Source organism: Paramisgurnus dabryanus, chromosome 2, assembly GCF_030506205.2.
Source record: "Paramisgurnus dabryanus chromosome 2, PD_genome_1.1, whole genome shotgun sequence".
NCBI lineage: Eukaryota > Metazoa > Chordata > Actinopteri > Cypriniformes > Cobitidae > Paramisgurnus > Paramisgurnus dabryanus.
Genome location: NC_133338.1, coordinates 51893319 through 51909630, shown reverse-complemented (window position 1 = coordinate 51909630; position 16312 = coordinate 51893319). Strand labels below are relative to the sequence as shown.

At 36.0% G+C, this 16312-nt stretch overlaps 1 protein-coding gene across 2 annotated transcripts in view; it reads right to left on the bottom strand.

Moving 5' to 3' along the window:
* The window catches only part of gramd2aa (GRAM domain containing 2Aa), a 35863-nt gene that overhangs the window by 4915 nt on the left and 14636 nt on the right, over positions 1–16312 (bottom strand). The window contains exons 4-10 of one of the 2 annotated variants that reach the window (XM_073813663.1): positions 12946–13003; positions 8880–8952; positions 8466–8569; positions 6130–6228; positions 1875–1946; positions 1727–1789; positions 1157–1334 (exon numbers count right to left, since the gene is read on the bottom strand). In XM_073813663.1, coding sequence (XP_073669764.1) covers positions 1157–1334; positions 1727–1789; positions 1875–1946; positions 6130–6228; positions 8466–8569; positions 8880–8952; positions 12946–13003 — 647 coding nt within the window. Of the gene's footprint in view, positions 1–1156; positions 1335–1726; positions 1790–1874; positions 1947–6129; positions 6229–8465; positions 8570–8879; positions 9293–12945; positions 13004–16312 lie in introns of those variants that run through there. The other variant, XM_065261615.2, reaches the window with a different exon arrangement.

Genomic DNA, 16312 nt, shown 5'->3' with positions numbered 1-16312 from the left:
TAGAGATATACACCGATATAAAACTTTTCCGATACCAATAGTGGATTATTCAAACTGATATTTGCGGATAGCGATAGTTTTATATTAACTTGCATTAACTAAATTCTGAAACATACATTTTCTGAATGTTATTATTTCTGAATGAACATCAAACTAGTTATGTTTCTTTACATTTTCTATACATAGAGCTCAAATTCATTGCATTTTCCTGTTCTTTTTTGATTGACAGAATATATCAGCCATCAGCAGATTTAAAATATCATTCGATTAGCCGCTAGTGTGACTGATATCGATTATTTGCTGATATATTGTTGCATTTCTACTTCCATAGTATTATTTTTTTCTACTATGGAAGTCAATAGTAGCCCAGATCCGCTTCTTTACCAACATTTTTCAGAATATCAACATTGTGTTCAGCAAAAAGACATTTAAACAACTTAAGGGTGAGTAAATTATGAATTTTAATTTTTGGGTGAACTGTCCCTTTAAGTAAGAAGTTCAAACTTTGTGATCAGTATTGACCGACAGTCTTGTTCTCATGTTATTCTTTTCGTAACATCCTGTAACCAACTAATCAAATTCAAATCCATATTTCAGATCAAAGTCTTTTTTACCGAATATCATCACCATATTAAACATAGCATAAATGCAAAAATATATTAGTGGTTAGTACGATGCTGGCACTTTAATACTATCTCTGCATGCTCAGATCTCCATCTGTGCTAAATCCTGTATTGCATAATACAAGTGGACACACACAAACAAACACACACACACAAAAACACACTTTTCACAGCAAAGTAATGCCAAATTAATTCCACTGCAGATGAAACGATTTTTTTGCTTTGTAAACAGACTGCACATGTGCTTTATAAAGATGCACATATATTGTAGAATTACAAATGTTTATATATGTCCACATACTGCAGTTTTATTAGAGCATCTTTCTATTTGTCTCAAAGATCATCCAGCATCATGAATTATGCTTTAATGTCGACTCTTTCCTTTACAGCGAGTTTTCAACATTTCACCTTTTGAACTTTTTGAGGGATGAATGTCAAATTGAATTAATTTTTTATACTTAAATTTAAGGCGGCACATTCAACTTCTCTCAGAAGTCAGAATTGAATCAATGCTCATCATTCTGATCACTCACCCTCCAGAGGTTTGTCCGTCTGAAACGATGTGTCCACCGCATTCAGAGCGCCTGCAGAGTTTCCCAGTAAATCTGGTAAAGATGACGACACGGACACTACTGATGGCTTCCTTCTCCACTTCAATACCGGAGGAAAATCTTCTGCTACTGGATAAACCTCAGGAACGGGAAACTCATCCTGCGCCAGAACAAATACACACATAACACACATACTGCGCCATTCTTCACACTATTTATAGCTGTGCTAATACAATTATATGCCAATTTTAACTTACAGCTTACAGTTTCTCATAACTTTACAGCATAATCATATATCATTGGAGTCTTTAGGACCTGACTGCATGAAAAATTCGATAAATCAATAATTATTTTTCTGTTCTCTTTGTTCTCCTTTTAAAGCTGTCACTTTAATACAATGCAACATATAAATACATTTGAATTGAGTAAATCTAAGTAAATCTTAACAGAACATGCGGTTTAATTGCACCACGAGTGCATCCGGGATGGATTAACATGGAAAAACAGACTAAAAAGTTCCCACATGGGAATGACGTGAAAAAACAGACCTACCAGTGATATGGAGCTCGGCTCTTCCATATACTGTTTAAAACTCAGGATTTTCTTACCATTGACCTGTAAGATATTAACATAACAATGTAGAAACTCAATATTTTACATCCATTGATCATTGATGTACTAAGTAATAAAGGGATCTCACCTGTAGATGTGTGCAAATTCGTCTCAACACATCATAGACACTGTCTCTGGACAGTAGAGATACAAACACATACTGGAAAAGGAAAAAGTAGATATTAAACATTATAGCAGAGGACAACTCACACAGCATTATTACATGAGAAGGAGTGCAATGTGCTAAGTCACTTCTGCTGGTACAGTTTAATATTACACAAAATTAAATATAAATTAGAAATAAAATGGTACAAACATTTCACATCACTGTTATAGTGATCAAAATCACCATGGTTATTAATATTATCATGGCTTTGTGAACAAATTCTAGAAATGTAAAAAAAGTTTACTTCAAAAGTGCACTTTTGTTTGCATAAACATCACATAAATAACATTAACATTAATCATGGCATGTTTGGGTTCGTGAGATAAATGTTCATCTAGTTTAAATAAAACACAACTGAGTAAATCAGATTTTATATAAACACGGGACAAATCAGCAAGTCATCTGTCTGGGTATGTTGTGAAAAATATGGTGTACTTTATGACCCAGGAGTAAGCAGCACGATATGCATGACCTGTGCTCACAACAATCGTGGAAGTAAGAGTATCATCACATCAGATCACATCATTAAATGGAAAATCCATAGAAAAATTATATATCTAAAGAAATATTATGTAAACATGTGTCAGTACAACTAGATTTCCCTAATTGTGATTTTTTTAATGATTATAATTGATTTAATTGATATCATTTATTATTATTATTGATGCACTCACTGAAAAAAAAGATTTTCAAGAAAACATTTTCTTAGTATTTTTGTCTTGTTTTCAGTAAAAATATTTAAAAATTCTTAAATGAAGACGCTTTTACTTGATGAGCAAAACGACCCAAGAAAATAAGTTTAGTTTTTAGACCAAAAATATCAAATTTAAGTGATTTTGTGCATAAAACAAGCCAAAAAATCTGCCAATGGGGTAAGCAAATTTTTCTTGAATTTTTCTTGAATTTAGTGTTTAAGAAAAATTTTCAAGATTTTTTGCTTACCCCATTGGCAGATTTTTTTTACTTGTTTCATGCACAAAATCACTTAAATTTGATATTTTTGGTCTAACAACTAGACTTATTTTCTTGTGTTGTTTTGCTCATCAAGAAAAAGCATCTTAATTTGATATTTTTACTGAAAACAAGACAAAAATACTAAGAATTGTTTTCTTGAAAATCATTTTTTGCAGTGCTGTCATCACAAACATATGGGCGCAGATGTGAATTAATGTGTGTCGTCTCACGTCATTGCTTAAATTGGTTCGTTCTTTTCAAATAATAACCGCTCCAAAATAATAACGCATAGCCGGACTACTTGCACGAGTAAAATCGCTCCGCGCCAATAAAGATCAATAAAGATTACTGTCTGTTTGGCGCCATCTTGTGACAAACACTCGACAACCATGACAAGACACAGAGAGCTTACTGAGACTGAACTTGACAAAATAGAGCATGACAGCTACGAAGCCAACACACAAAAAATTACAGAATGGGCATTAAAACTTCTCAAAGACTGGCTAAAAGAGAAAAAATGGAGACAGACAAGTATGAAGCAGAGGATCTTAATAAGGTATTACGATCATTTTATGCATCTGTGCAATGTTTCGCGGAAGGATAAAAATGTTAATTTAAAACAAATATGCCAATAAAATGTTTCAAATTGATATTCATGTCCAGTTTTTTTTCTTATGTGGCAAGTAGCCGTGTAATAAGCGGGATAATGTAGAGGCAGCCGGTAGTTATTGGGAAATAAGCCCCTTCAGTGTGATACAAGACCCTCCCCTTCACGTCGGGTCCTGATCACACTGTCGGGGCTTATTTCCCAATAACTACCGGCTGCCTCTACATTATCCCTTACTCAACTTGTATACTTAAATGTTCTGATTTCTTTGTATGAATACAATATTTAACGTGATGGCTACATCTGGTGGAAATTTTGCAGAGGTGTAAAAAGTACTCAAAAATTTTACTCAAGTGAAAGTACAAGTACTGAGTGTAAATTTTACTCAATTAAAAGTAAAAGTATCTGGCCAGAATTATACTTGAGTAAAAGTAAAAAGTACCACATTAAAATTGTACTTGAGTATTAAAAAAGTAAAAGTAACCGGAAGAAGGAAAACGAGAGATTCATGTTTAGGCTCTCTCTAAAAACATGAAGTGAATGAACCACATACAAGGTTTTATCATTTACAACTGTTTGTATTTAATTGTATTTCATTATCAAACTATAAGACTACTACATAATTTCCATCATGATCTCACAAAATTCAGTGGTAAAGTCACTGAATTTTTTGCTCATTTATCCGTGTCATTGTCACGGATCTCCGCATTTTTCCCTGTCTGTCCCACGGACTTTCTTTTACGTGTCAGTTTCACGTATTGATTACTCAATTGTTTTTCCTATTTTTCACCATTTTCAGGTGGGTTTGGGGTTAGATTTGGGGTTTGGGTTAGGATGTCACTTTAACTATTGGTTTATACAATTTTTTCCATACTTTTAAACAATTGTCGCCTGACGTTAGGGTTAGGAGTTGGGTTTGGATGTCATTTTATGTTACAGAAAGTCGTTCTAAACCCAAACCCACGGGAAAATGGTAAGAAAATAGGAAAAACAATTGAGTAACAAATACGTGAAACTGACACGGAAAAGAAAGTCTGTGGTACAGACACAGAAAAATGCAGAGATCCGTGACAATGAATTTTAGTATGCAACATGCTACTCAAAATTGTAAAACCTTGAACTTGAGCCGATGCAGGATAAGGTGTATTAGACATTTTTCACACTGTAAATCCAAATCCCATTTTGGTGCATATCCGATAGGAATCCAATCACATTTAGAACGGTGAACGGCTAAAAACCACATGACAACTGTTTTTCTAATCTGTTTCAGGCTACATCCAGAGGTGGTTTGAAATCCATTTCAGTCTTACCGTCCTGATCGCATTTGTGTAGCTTTTCGGTTACGTCATGCTGTCACGTCACATAAAACACGTCAGACGTCGAGGCAGATTGTCATGCCAGTGCGACGTCATTGCCATAGAAACAGTGCAGATAATCCGGAAAACGGCTACAGGATGAACAGATCGGATCTGAACAGTTGTGAAACACAATGTGGACAGTGAGTCTGTCAAATTAGATATGCACCAAAATTTGGACTGACAGTGTGGACAAGGTATTAGTCTTGATAGAGAGGCAGCAAACAGCAGGAAACGTGTCACACTTCATGTGTTGTCGATTTCAAAGAAGCAAAAAATCTTCATCATTAGATGAACTGTTGGCCAATTCCTTAGTGTGGTCCAAAGGCTCCAGAATAAATAACATTTCAATTAAACTGACCATCAGCGCAATTCAATTGGTTTGACAGAGCAAGCAAAAATAGATCTCTAAAATAGAAGTACTTTTTGACTGTAAATAAAATTGTAAGGAGTAAAAAGTACTTTTTTTCTTTAAAAAATGTAATTAAGTAAAAGTAAAAGTACTGATTTTTAATTGTACTCAAGTAAAGTAAAAATCCCCAAAAATAATACTTAAGTACAGTAATCAAGTAAAATTACTCAAGTACTTTACACCTCTGAAATTTTGTGTCAATAGCCAACTTACTATAGAAATCCCCTTACTGATAAAATGCTGAGGTGTCAAATACTTCTTTTCCACGCTATATGTATATCTTGATCCTGGCACATAAGATAATGTGCATACCCTGACAATTTTTGGTAAAATAAAATGTAAAAATGTTTTTAACATGCTTAAAAAGTCAGGATAATATATAAAATGACTCTATATGTGTTAAGAAAGTGATCTACACTTAGGATGGCATTATGGTAAGTTAATTATGGGCTAATTTTCATTTTTGGGAAACTATTACCTCAAGAGTTATAGAAGAGATCGCAATATAACGTGATATCAAAAGTCCGCAATCTGGAAACATTTGACCCTTAAATGAAACAACGTATTTCCATTGACTCTCCCTGACCTATGTAAGGCCAAAGAGTAAACTTCTCTGAGGGAAACAATATACAGCATATTGCCATTCTACTAAATAATTCAACACAGCGTTACCTCTCTGACAGGAGACAGTAAAGATATAAAACAATGACAGGTGTGAGAAGTGCTGATTCAAGACTAAGACACATGCTGTGACCTCAGTGGCAGTGTTGCATTTATTTGCATTGGTTCTGCAGCGTCTGCTGTATTTTAATCTGCCTGACTGTGACCCGCAGTCCATTGGAGACAAACCTTCTGACCGCTGTCTGTGGTGATAGCCAAACCATTGGGAACCAGACCGGCTGTTTTATGTTTCTTCACTATTCGCACTGACGCTACAGGAACCGCCACCTGAGACGGAAGAGAAAGTGATGCAGAAGAAAGAGAAAATTTCTTGTTTTAAAGATTTCTTGTACAATCTCTATGACAAACAAACCTGATACAATTAATCAGGATTAGTCCATTTTCTTAAAAAAATCCAGATAATTTACTCACCACCATGTCATCCAAAATGTTGATGTCTTTCTTTTTTCAGGCGAGAAGAAATTATGTTTTTTGAGGAAAACATTTCAGGATTTTTCTAATTTTAATGGACTTTAATGGACCCCAACACTTAATAGTTTTAATGCAGTTTAAACTGGCAGTTTTAAAAGACTCTAAATGATCCCAAACGAGGCATAAGGGTCTTATCTAGCGAAACGACTGTCATTTTTGGGCAAGAAAAAAAATATGGACTTTTAAACCACAACTTCTTTTCTTCCTCCGGTCCTGTGACGCGCCTGCGCGACCTCACGTAATACGTTATCATGTCAAGAGGTCACGGATGACGTATGCGTATCTACGCCCCAGTGTTTACAAGTGTAGAGAAAGAGGACCGTTCAGATGTTGTTGTTTGTCGAATAATACTAATTAATGTCTTTGTGTCAGTTTATTGTTTAAAATGGTCCGCAAATGTGCGTTTCATATATGCAACACGTGACCTTTCTACGGCATTATGCAATTACGTGAGGTCGCGCTGGCTCGTCACACAGCCAGAGGAAGACGAGAAGTTGTGGTTTAAAAGTGCATATTTTTTATTTTTCTTGCCAAAAATGACAGTCGTTTCGCTAGATAAGACCCTTATGCCTCGCTCGGGATCGTTTAGAGTCCTTTGAAACTGCAATTTTAAACTGCATTAAAACTGTTAAGTGTTGGGGTCCATTAAAGTCCATTAAAATGAGAAAAATCCTGGAATGTTTTCCTCAAAAAACATAATTTCTTCTCGACTGAACAAAGAAAGACATCAACATTGGATGACATGGTGGTGAGTAAATTATCTGGATTTTTTTTTAAGAAAATGGGCTAATCCTTTAATATATATTCTGGTTTTTGCCATTTGATTGTAAGATTGCCTCACAAATGAATTACAGTAGGTTGAAAAGCTGTCAGCTGTTAAATAATAATACAAAATTAGTTTAACTAATTTCCAAGCAATGCTTAATTTTTTTCAGCAATTGAGGACAAAACACTTAAGCTGTCAGGACAAAATTTATGATTTTTTTTAAATCAATTTTACTGGCAGTCCACTGTATGAAGAATTTTTTGGGTATAATATGCCAAAGTTTACTTTATTTTGCTATCCCAATGACTATGGTGTCCTGCACCTCACTAATAAAAAAATATAAAAAATATATCTGGTCTCTGAATTATTTTTGGTTGACTGTATGTAAGACTGTGTGTTATAATCAGCCATTAGAAAACTATAAAAACATGTTTTAACCACTGAACTGCCAGTGCCACTGAAAATGCTGGGTTATTTTCAATCCAGCGTTGGGTCAAAAAGGGACAAACCCAACCCTTTGGGTTGTAATTGAACCTATCCTGGGTTTTTTCCACCAAAATGCTGGGTTATTTTAAAGGGGACATTTTACAAGACTTTTTTTAAATAAATCTTTGGTGTCTCAGAGTACGTATGTGAAGTTTTATCTCAAAATACTAAATAGATAAGTTATTATAGCATTTATTAAAATTGCCACTTCGTAGGTGTGAGCACGCCGCCGTTTTTGGGTGTGTCCTTTAAAATGCAAATGAGCTGATGAAATGCAAACATTGATCGCCATAATGGTGGTTTGTTGAAATTGAAACTCAATTCTGATGTCAATTATTTTCTCTCTCTCTGCACTAAATGGCAGTGCAATGGTTGGAGAGTGCAGATTAAGGGGCGGTATTATTATAATAAGATCCCCTTATGACATCACAAGGGGGGCAACATTTTAATGGTCTATTTTTCACATGTGACTGGGTTGATCTTTTTCACATTTTCAAGGTTGACAGAAGCACTGGGGACCCAATTATAGCATTTAAATTTGGAAAAGTCTGATTTTCCTGATGTGGCCCCTTTAACCAAATTATTGTGTTAAATATAAACATTTTCTGTTTGGGTTTGTCCCTTTTTGGGTTCAAAATAACCCAGCATTTATTGTTAAGTGTGACGTGGGAAAATATGATTTCTTGAGAGCTTAACAATAAACTTTTCGAACGTAATGATTTTTTCAGCCTAGAGTAGTTTTGGTCTTGAGGGTCTTATTAAGCTTGGGCTTCACGCTTACCTTGATGTCTTTACCAAACAGGTTGGCGTAGAAACACAGCCAGTTTCTGGAGATGTAAAGTCGTCCCTGCAGCAGGATATCACGCATTAGAGCGCATGAATACACTAAAAGAGGGAGCACAAGATTGTTCGCATGTCACGCAAGTTGATACCACTGAAGGAGAGTTCAAGAACAGCCGAGAATGTGCTGAACTAGTGTGTGTACTTCAATACAACAGTCGGATAGATTGTACCATTATCAAATATCAATGATTATATCACCAAACTATAAATAAACCCACTTCTGCAAGAGATTAAACTAACAGTCAATGTAATTCATTAAAAAATAAATACACAAGGTCGGTTTACAATGAAACAAAAGCACTGCGATGCAGCCAAGCGTCACGTAAGAGACTGCAGCATGCATGGCTCATACCTTTCATCAGGATCTCTTCTTTAGGAACGCTCTGGAAAAGCTTGTGGTACTGCGCATTGTACTTGCTGACGGTCTGAGAAGGATCAGAGGAAAGAGAGATCAGCTGTTTTGCGCAGCTCTTCTGCAGTCGGGCTCTGTCTCGTAAGGGATTCGAGCTTTGCACCAAGCTCAGCATGCTGACGCCACAGCAGCGCAGCAGGCACACCCCGAGCCTGCAGATACCCCTGATACTGTCCCGGGACTGAAGAAACACGCTAAGCGCTCGTCCTCTTCCTGTGAGCTCATACAGCCTCTCTTCTTACTTTACAAAAGTCTCTCTCTCTCTCTCGCTTGCTCGCTCACCCTTTCCACTGCCCCGTCACAGACACACGAAGCAGCCAGAAACACCCACTGCACAACAACTTCTCTTATTCACTCTTCCTGCAGAGCTTTTCAAAACACACCAGCGCACAACAGATCATTAAGATAATGTTCATGATGTCGATGGGCTGAACCTGTCGATGACGCTGAATATTTTATTATTCATGTACAGCTACACTGCTGCGATGCTAGTTTTATTTGTGACCTTTTATCGGTGATAGCTTTTGTGGCTTTATTATGAAAGGGTAACTTTAACTAAATAATAGATGGCATTTAAATGGCTGACAACAGCCAACACAATATATATACAGGGTGCGATTTGATGGGGGGGATTATCCCCCCCTGGCCTCTGATGAATTATTTTTATCCTCGCTGCGGACAAAATGTATCCCCCCATGATTAATGGTCATCAAACGGCCTAAAATAAATAGTTGAATTCGGGTTTGGTGTGTACGCCCCATTAGAGCGTTCGAATCTCACTCAGGGCATGTGCGAAGTAGGACTGGTTACATTTATATACATAATTTATTTCATCAGTTGCAAGAAATAGCTATCAATATAAGCATGTGCAGGGGTGTCGCTAGACCCCTTTTACTGGGGCATGTGCCACACTGTAAATCTCAAGTTTACATTTTAGCAGTCAACTTGTGTATTAATTTTCAAATATAATCGAGGCACAACGGATCTATATGCAATGTAGTTACCCAATTCTCGTTTGAAAAAGCGACGCAGCAGTCGCACTGACGCGTGCACGCACCAATTCATGTCCGTGCGCGTCTATTCAGACACGCGCAGAGACGCAAACAAAAGTCCAGGTAAGCTACGCGATTAAGTTGGCTTATGAAAACATGACGGGACAAAAAAAAATGACGAGACTAAAGTAAGTTTCTAAATCAAAATAATAATAATCTTTAATATAAAAAAATGGGGGGCCTGTGCCCCAGTAGAGCTTTATGTCTAGCAACGCCCCTGAGCATGTGGTTCATTATTTACTTTCATAAATAAAAATATACAAAAAAACAGTTTTTTTCACAAATTGCATAGATCGCTATTTAAGGGACGGATTTACTAAATGGGGCAAATTAGCACGAGAGCGCAATTCTAAAAAAGCACAGTTGGGAGTGGTAAGATCTGTCGGTTACTTACTAAAAAGGTGCAAATTAAATAACATAGGCGCAACAGCTGATTTCCAGCGCAAATAGTTCAGGGTCACAAATAAGCAATGCTGATGAGGTGCGGGTGATCTACTAACACCTGATGCCCTTGAGTTCAGCACCACGGACATCTTAGCTGAAAATGCGGGGTGTGAAATCCCAGCTAATGAAGCCATAGTACACTGAAAAGACCTGGAGGACAAAAAGATGAAGGCTTACAAGAAGTTTTGAAACACCTGGTATTGTGTGACTTCTCCTAATGACTCCTCTTAACTCTTTCACCGCCAGCGTTTTTAAAAAAAAGTTGCCAGCCAGCGCCAGCGTTTTTCATGATTTTCACAAAAGTTTAATGTCTTCCAGAAAATGTTCTTCTTCAAATATATAAACAAACAATATACCAAATGAAAGAACAGACCCTCTGCTTTCAAAAAAAAAAAAAAAACGTTTCATCCTACCTTCAGTAGTTCTTTTGTAATCAGCTTTTGAATATGGGTAGGTTTCTGCAAAAACACCACATTTTGAGCAAAAAGCAGAGATAATTCCATTTTTGTGACGGACTTTTCATAGAGATCCCATTCAGGGCGATCTTTAAAACAGACACGGACATGCAGCAGCTTGCCATAGGGCAATACTTCCGGGTTTAAAAAGTTGCGGAAGGGCGCCACCTAGTGGATAATAACGGTATTGCGGAAAGACTGAAAAACTCTTCATTGGCGGGGAAGCGTTTTCTCTTGATTGACGAGATATCTCGTCAATGGCGGGAAAAGAGTTACGTTTCATCCAGCAAAGAAAACAACATGGCTTGGCAAACAATATGTAAGGAATAATTGACAACGGGCCATTGAATTATAAGAAAATAATGCACACTCAAGGTGCAATGCGGCACGACGGGAAGCAGAGTGCCGTTACGGGTGCACGGCGGGTCAATTATTCCTCTTATACCACGGTTACCACAAACATTGCTCTTATACCTATTTTCAAGACATTTGACAAATTAGGTGTGCCGTTATCAGAAATTAATGCATACCCACGGAACATCTCTCAGCCAATCAGTATACAGCATTCAACAGACCCGTGGTATAATTTTAAATAATATGCTCCAACATTCCGAATAAACTGATACGTGTTAAAAAAATCCTTGATGTCTCTCTTTTAAGCAATAATTGAGAGCAATTTCGGTGTAAAATAATGGTGCAAATACCAGTAATATCACACGTGCAAGCCTTAGTAAATCACGTTGAATCATTTCAATTATTTTCTCCCATAGATTTTGCGTCTCGAAGAGAAACTACTAGAAATACATATGCAATAAAGTCAATCGCAAAATAACTAAACCACACCTTTTCAGAGCTTATTATCCACTGCGTGTCTTTAGTAAATCCCGACAGTCGTTATTTAACGACAAAATGATGGTTTGCGCTGGCGCAAGCTGTTAGTAAATCTGGCCATTAATATGCAAAGTCAATAATCTTGAGATGCTCTGTGTTAAAGTCCTTAGAAATAAAGGTACAAAAAGGTATAAAAGTTGTCACAGGGGTGGTACCTTTTCAAAAAGTAAATTTTTGTACATAAAAGGTGCATATTGGTACCTAAGAGGTACACATTGGTACCTTAGAAGTACTGTACATTCTGGTTCCTTAAAGATACATAATGGTACAGTAATCCCAAAATGATACATATGAGGACCTTTTTAAAAGGTACCGCCCCAGTGACAACATTTGTACCTTTTTTCTGAGAGTGTAGCAGCTGCCTTCGTTTATAAATTATGGTTAGAAATGTTGTTAGCTAATATAAAGATAATATATTTAGAGATTATAAAAGTGACTTAATACTTCAGTGTGTTCAAACTTTTTGTGGTGCCACTGTATTTACAGCATCTGTCAGAAAAATGGTCAAAAAATGCTCCCTAGTTGTCACTGGGGCAGTACACTTTCAAAAAGTTCATATTAGTACCTCAGAGGTACATATTGGTACCATATTTGTACCTAAATGGTCAGCCTGATCTCACGAGAATATGTACGTATTTTACGAGTTTGCTAATTCGTGTTAATTCATACAAAAGCATACGATAAGCATAAAAAAACAATAGAGAAAATCCACCCCTTACCACCCCTAACCACAATGTCATAGGGGCAAAAGCAAATCATACAAAAATGTACAAATGTGTTCTTACAAATTAATACGAATTAGCCACCTTGTAAAATACATACGAATTGCCATGAGATAGCGATGAAATGGTACATACACTGAAACAAATTATTCATTGAGTTTAATCAAATTTTTTAAGGTAAGTGGTTGCAATCAATTTATTTAAGCTACATTTAAACAAAAAAGATTAGTAAAGTAAAATAAAATATACAACTTTTGTTTAAATGTAGCTTAAATAAACTGATTGCAACCACTTACCTTAAAAAAAATGATTTAATTCAATGAATCCTTTTTTCAGTGTATTAGGCCTTTTGTATAGAGTAATGCCGCAGTGACAGCTCGTGACCATTTTTTTTGACAGTGTAGACATTTAGATCTGCGACAGTATATGATTTGATACTTACAGATCCACGGTAGCATTTCTTTACATCCTCATATGAGAGGTCATCTATCAGTTGACCCCTGTGATGTAGAGAGAAAAAATGTCACTAATATCATTTAACTGGACTCTGAATTGTTAAACTACTAATGTGAAACCGAGCATCAGTGTCTGTTTAATTTAAACAGAAACAGAAGACTTTAAAATATATGTAAACCAAACTAAAAACATATCTTGCAGAATCAATTATTTCCTGCTTACACATAACAAACACAAATCTGTTAACCTCAGTGTGAACCACACACACCTACCAATGTTTCCATTACAGAAGCAACCATCATTGCGATGACCTCCGAACCACCACATCTCAACAAATTGGTTTTTTTATACAAAAGTGCATTTATTGAATCAAAAGTTCTGCAAAAACATTGTTTTCCCGCATAGATCAGCGGTAGAGTATCGCATTAAAAGCAGCAAAGGTCATATGTTTGAACCCATGCTGATAAAAAACGTGTACCTTGTAACTGCCGAATACATAAATGTAAGGGGGTGATTCTCGTGAAATTAGACATATGAGGTGTCATGAAACATTTTGATAAAACAGTTAGTGCAAAGTAAGAGTATTAAAATAAGAAGCATACAGTTACAAACATCTCTTCATGTACATGATTTCAAATGACATCATACAAACCAATTTTGTTGTTTTTTCCACATTTAAGGGGAACATTTTCATTACCGCAACATGTCCATGACTGGATTTGGGTTCTTTGACATGGAAATATTTATAATTAAAAAAATCTAAAACATCAAAAGCTTCAGTGTATGTTATACTATAAACATTTTACAGTAAAGAAACATGTGGTATTTGGTGATCATTGATAAATGTAGAGACAATAATAAGGAATGTATATGTGTCCAAGACCAATTTTCTCATCCTCCGCAACAATTTTCAATCATTGTTTTAGCCCTCAAGGAACTAATATTTTCAACAAACATTTGTTGTAAGGGACATAATTGACTGTGACACTCAAGATGGCTACCAGGTAAGCAGTTCTTATTTTTTCTCTCCAGATAAAAGATGAAATTTTGTTTGTCGTAGTACCTAGACAACTTTTTAGTTCTCATTACCGAAACATGAGTTTGTAAATTCATATATTTAATGTAATATCGTGTTGTGGTAATGATAATTTTTGATAATGATAATTTAAAAAATGTAAATAATTCTATAGGAAATATTTTTTAAATCCTCTAAAAATAATGGTTATAGTAAGTTCAGACCTCTTATATGTGCAAAAACAAATGGCTTCAAGGGCTTTTTAAAAAATCTGATGCTGGACATCTTCTAAGTCTGGATTTCGTGAGAATCACTCAAATGTTTATGCTCTACGTGCTTTATTTTTGTCAACTGCATTTAAAAACCACTATAAAACACATAAAAACTGTAAGTACAGAAAATAAAAAGTTGCCAACCTAGTGGAATAAACTGGGGGCGTAAATAAAAACTTCACCTTTAAACTGCTGCAGAGGGAACGTCCCCTAAGTTTCATTGAAAAAAATGTCCGCAAGGATGAGCAGCTAATGACATTACATGTCATCTGAAATGAGATTATAGACATCATCAGTCATTCAGGTCGGCACAGCCTGTAAGAGGCAGAAAAACAAGGGCGCGTGGCCAAGAGCGCAGTGATGAACAGAATGACAGCAGCACATATAAAAGCGATGTCATTTCTCTAACCGTACTGCTGTTAACCGAGCAAGTCAATGTTATTCTTCATTCACACAACATTACCACAAATCCTTTTGGCACCTTTCTTTTCACATACCATTGTTTCCATGAGAACGATATTATGTCCCCTAAGGCCAGTGTTGATCGTAGCCTAGCAGACCTTTTATTGCTGCATGCAGTAAAAGCGTGTGCTGTATGTAAGTCTATTACAGCTGACTCAACTTTCTCCTTTTATTGCACGCAATCTCATCTAAGTAAACTCAAATCTCCTGCAGGATCTCAGCGGTATAGACTGTGACGCACAAACAGGTCGTGGGAACTGAAGTGATTGGACTTCCTGTGTGGTGAATGATGACTCTATTGATGATAACTATTTTTAAATGCAAGTGGATGCAGTGTGCACATTTTCCTACACTTGGATGGTTTACTAAATTATCCAATCTGAAGATTATAAGTCCACACTTGCACTCTAAAAAATTGCTGGGTTATTGAATCAAAACAGACAAACCCAGCATTTTGGGTTAAAATACCAAGATGTTTATTTTTAACCCAACAATGGGGTAAAATTACTCAGCATATGTTGCGCCCTGATCTCACTAATTTCCGTGGTATAGTAGCGGAATATTTTGCTAATTTATCCGTGTCATTGTCAAGGATTGGTTACTCAACTGTTTTGTCCTATTTTTTTTTTACCATTGTCGCTTCGGTTTATAAACCAATACTTAAAGTGACATCCTAACGCAAACACCAAATCTAACCCTAAACCGAAGCGACAATGGTTTGAAAATAGGAAAAAGCAGTTGAGCAACCAATCCGTGACAATGACACGGAAAAGAAAGTCTGTGGTACGGCCACGGAAAATTGTGGAGATCCGTGATAAATTAGCTGAATATTCTGTGACCATAGAACTTTGTGAGATCATGTTGGCATAGAATAAATTACAACCTTTAGATTTAACCAAAGCTGGGTTGAAAATACCTAGGGATGCACCGGTATGTCGGCCCGTAATCGTTATCTGCAGATAAAAGCTTTTTCCTATTATCGGACATCGACCGAATGTTTAAAACCAGCCGATGATCAGGGCAGATTGTATCCTGGCATGTCTGAATGCATCATAAGATCTAGATATCACAAAATAATCATTTGAAACAAATTAAAATTAAAACTATCATTATTTATCGTTATTGGCAGATTTCATTCTAAGAATTCAAATATCCTCGTCGGCACAGTATTTTTTATATCGGCACATCCTTAAAAACTAACCTAGCATTTTTAAAGTGTAGGAACTGTATCCCATAATGCAATGCACTCTAATTTACTTTGCATAAATACAACAAAAAGAAGAAGAAAAAAAAACACTATTTGTAGAAGAGCATCACTTTTGTCCTGAGATATTCCAGACATAAAAGGTGGCCAAGTGTATTTATTTTTAAGACAACTGGATGTCACTCGGACATCTGACAATAGCGTAGCCTATATTGCATAAGAAAAGAATAACAAGTGATATTGGGAGGTGTATTTATCCTAAAAATTATACAATTCTTCTAACTCTTACTGAATACCCTGGTGAAAAAATAGTATGCTAAATATATTTAATTTTGATATACTTAAGTATACTTGCAGTCACACTAATGACCAGTATACTTAAAGTGTGCTATTGATTAGT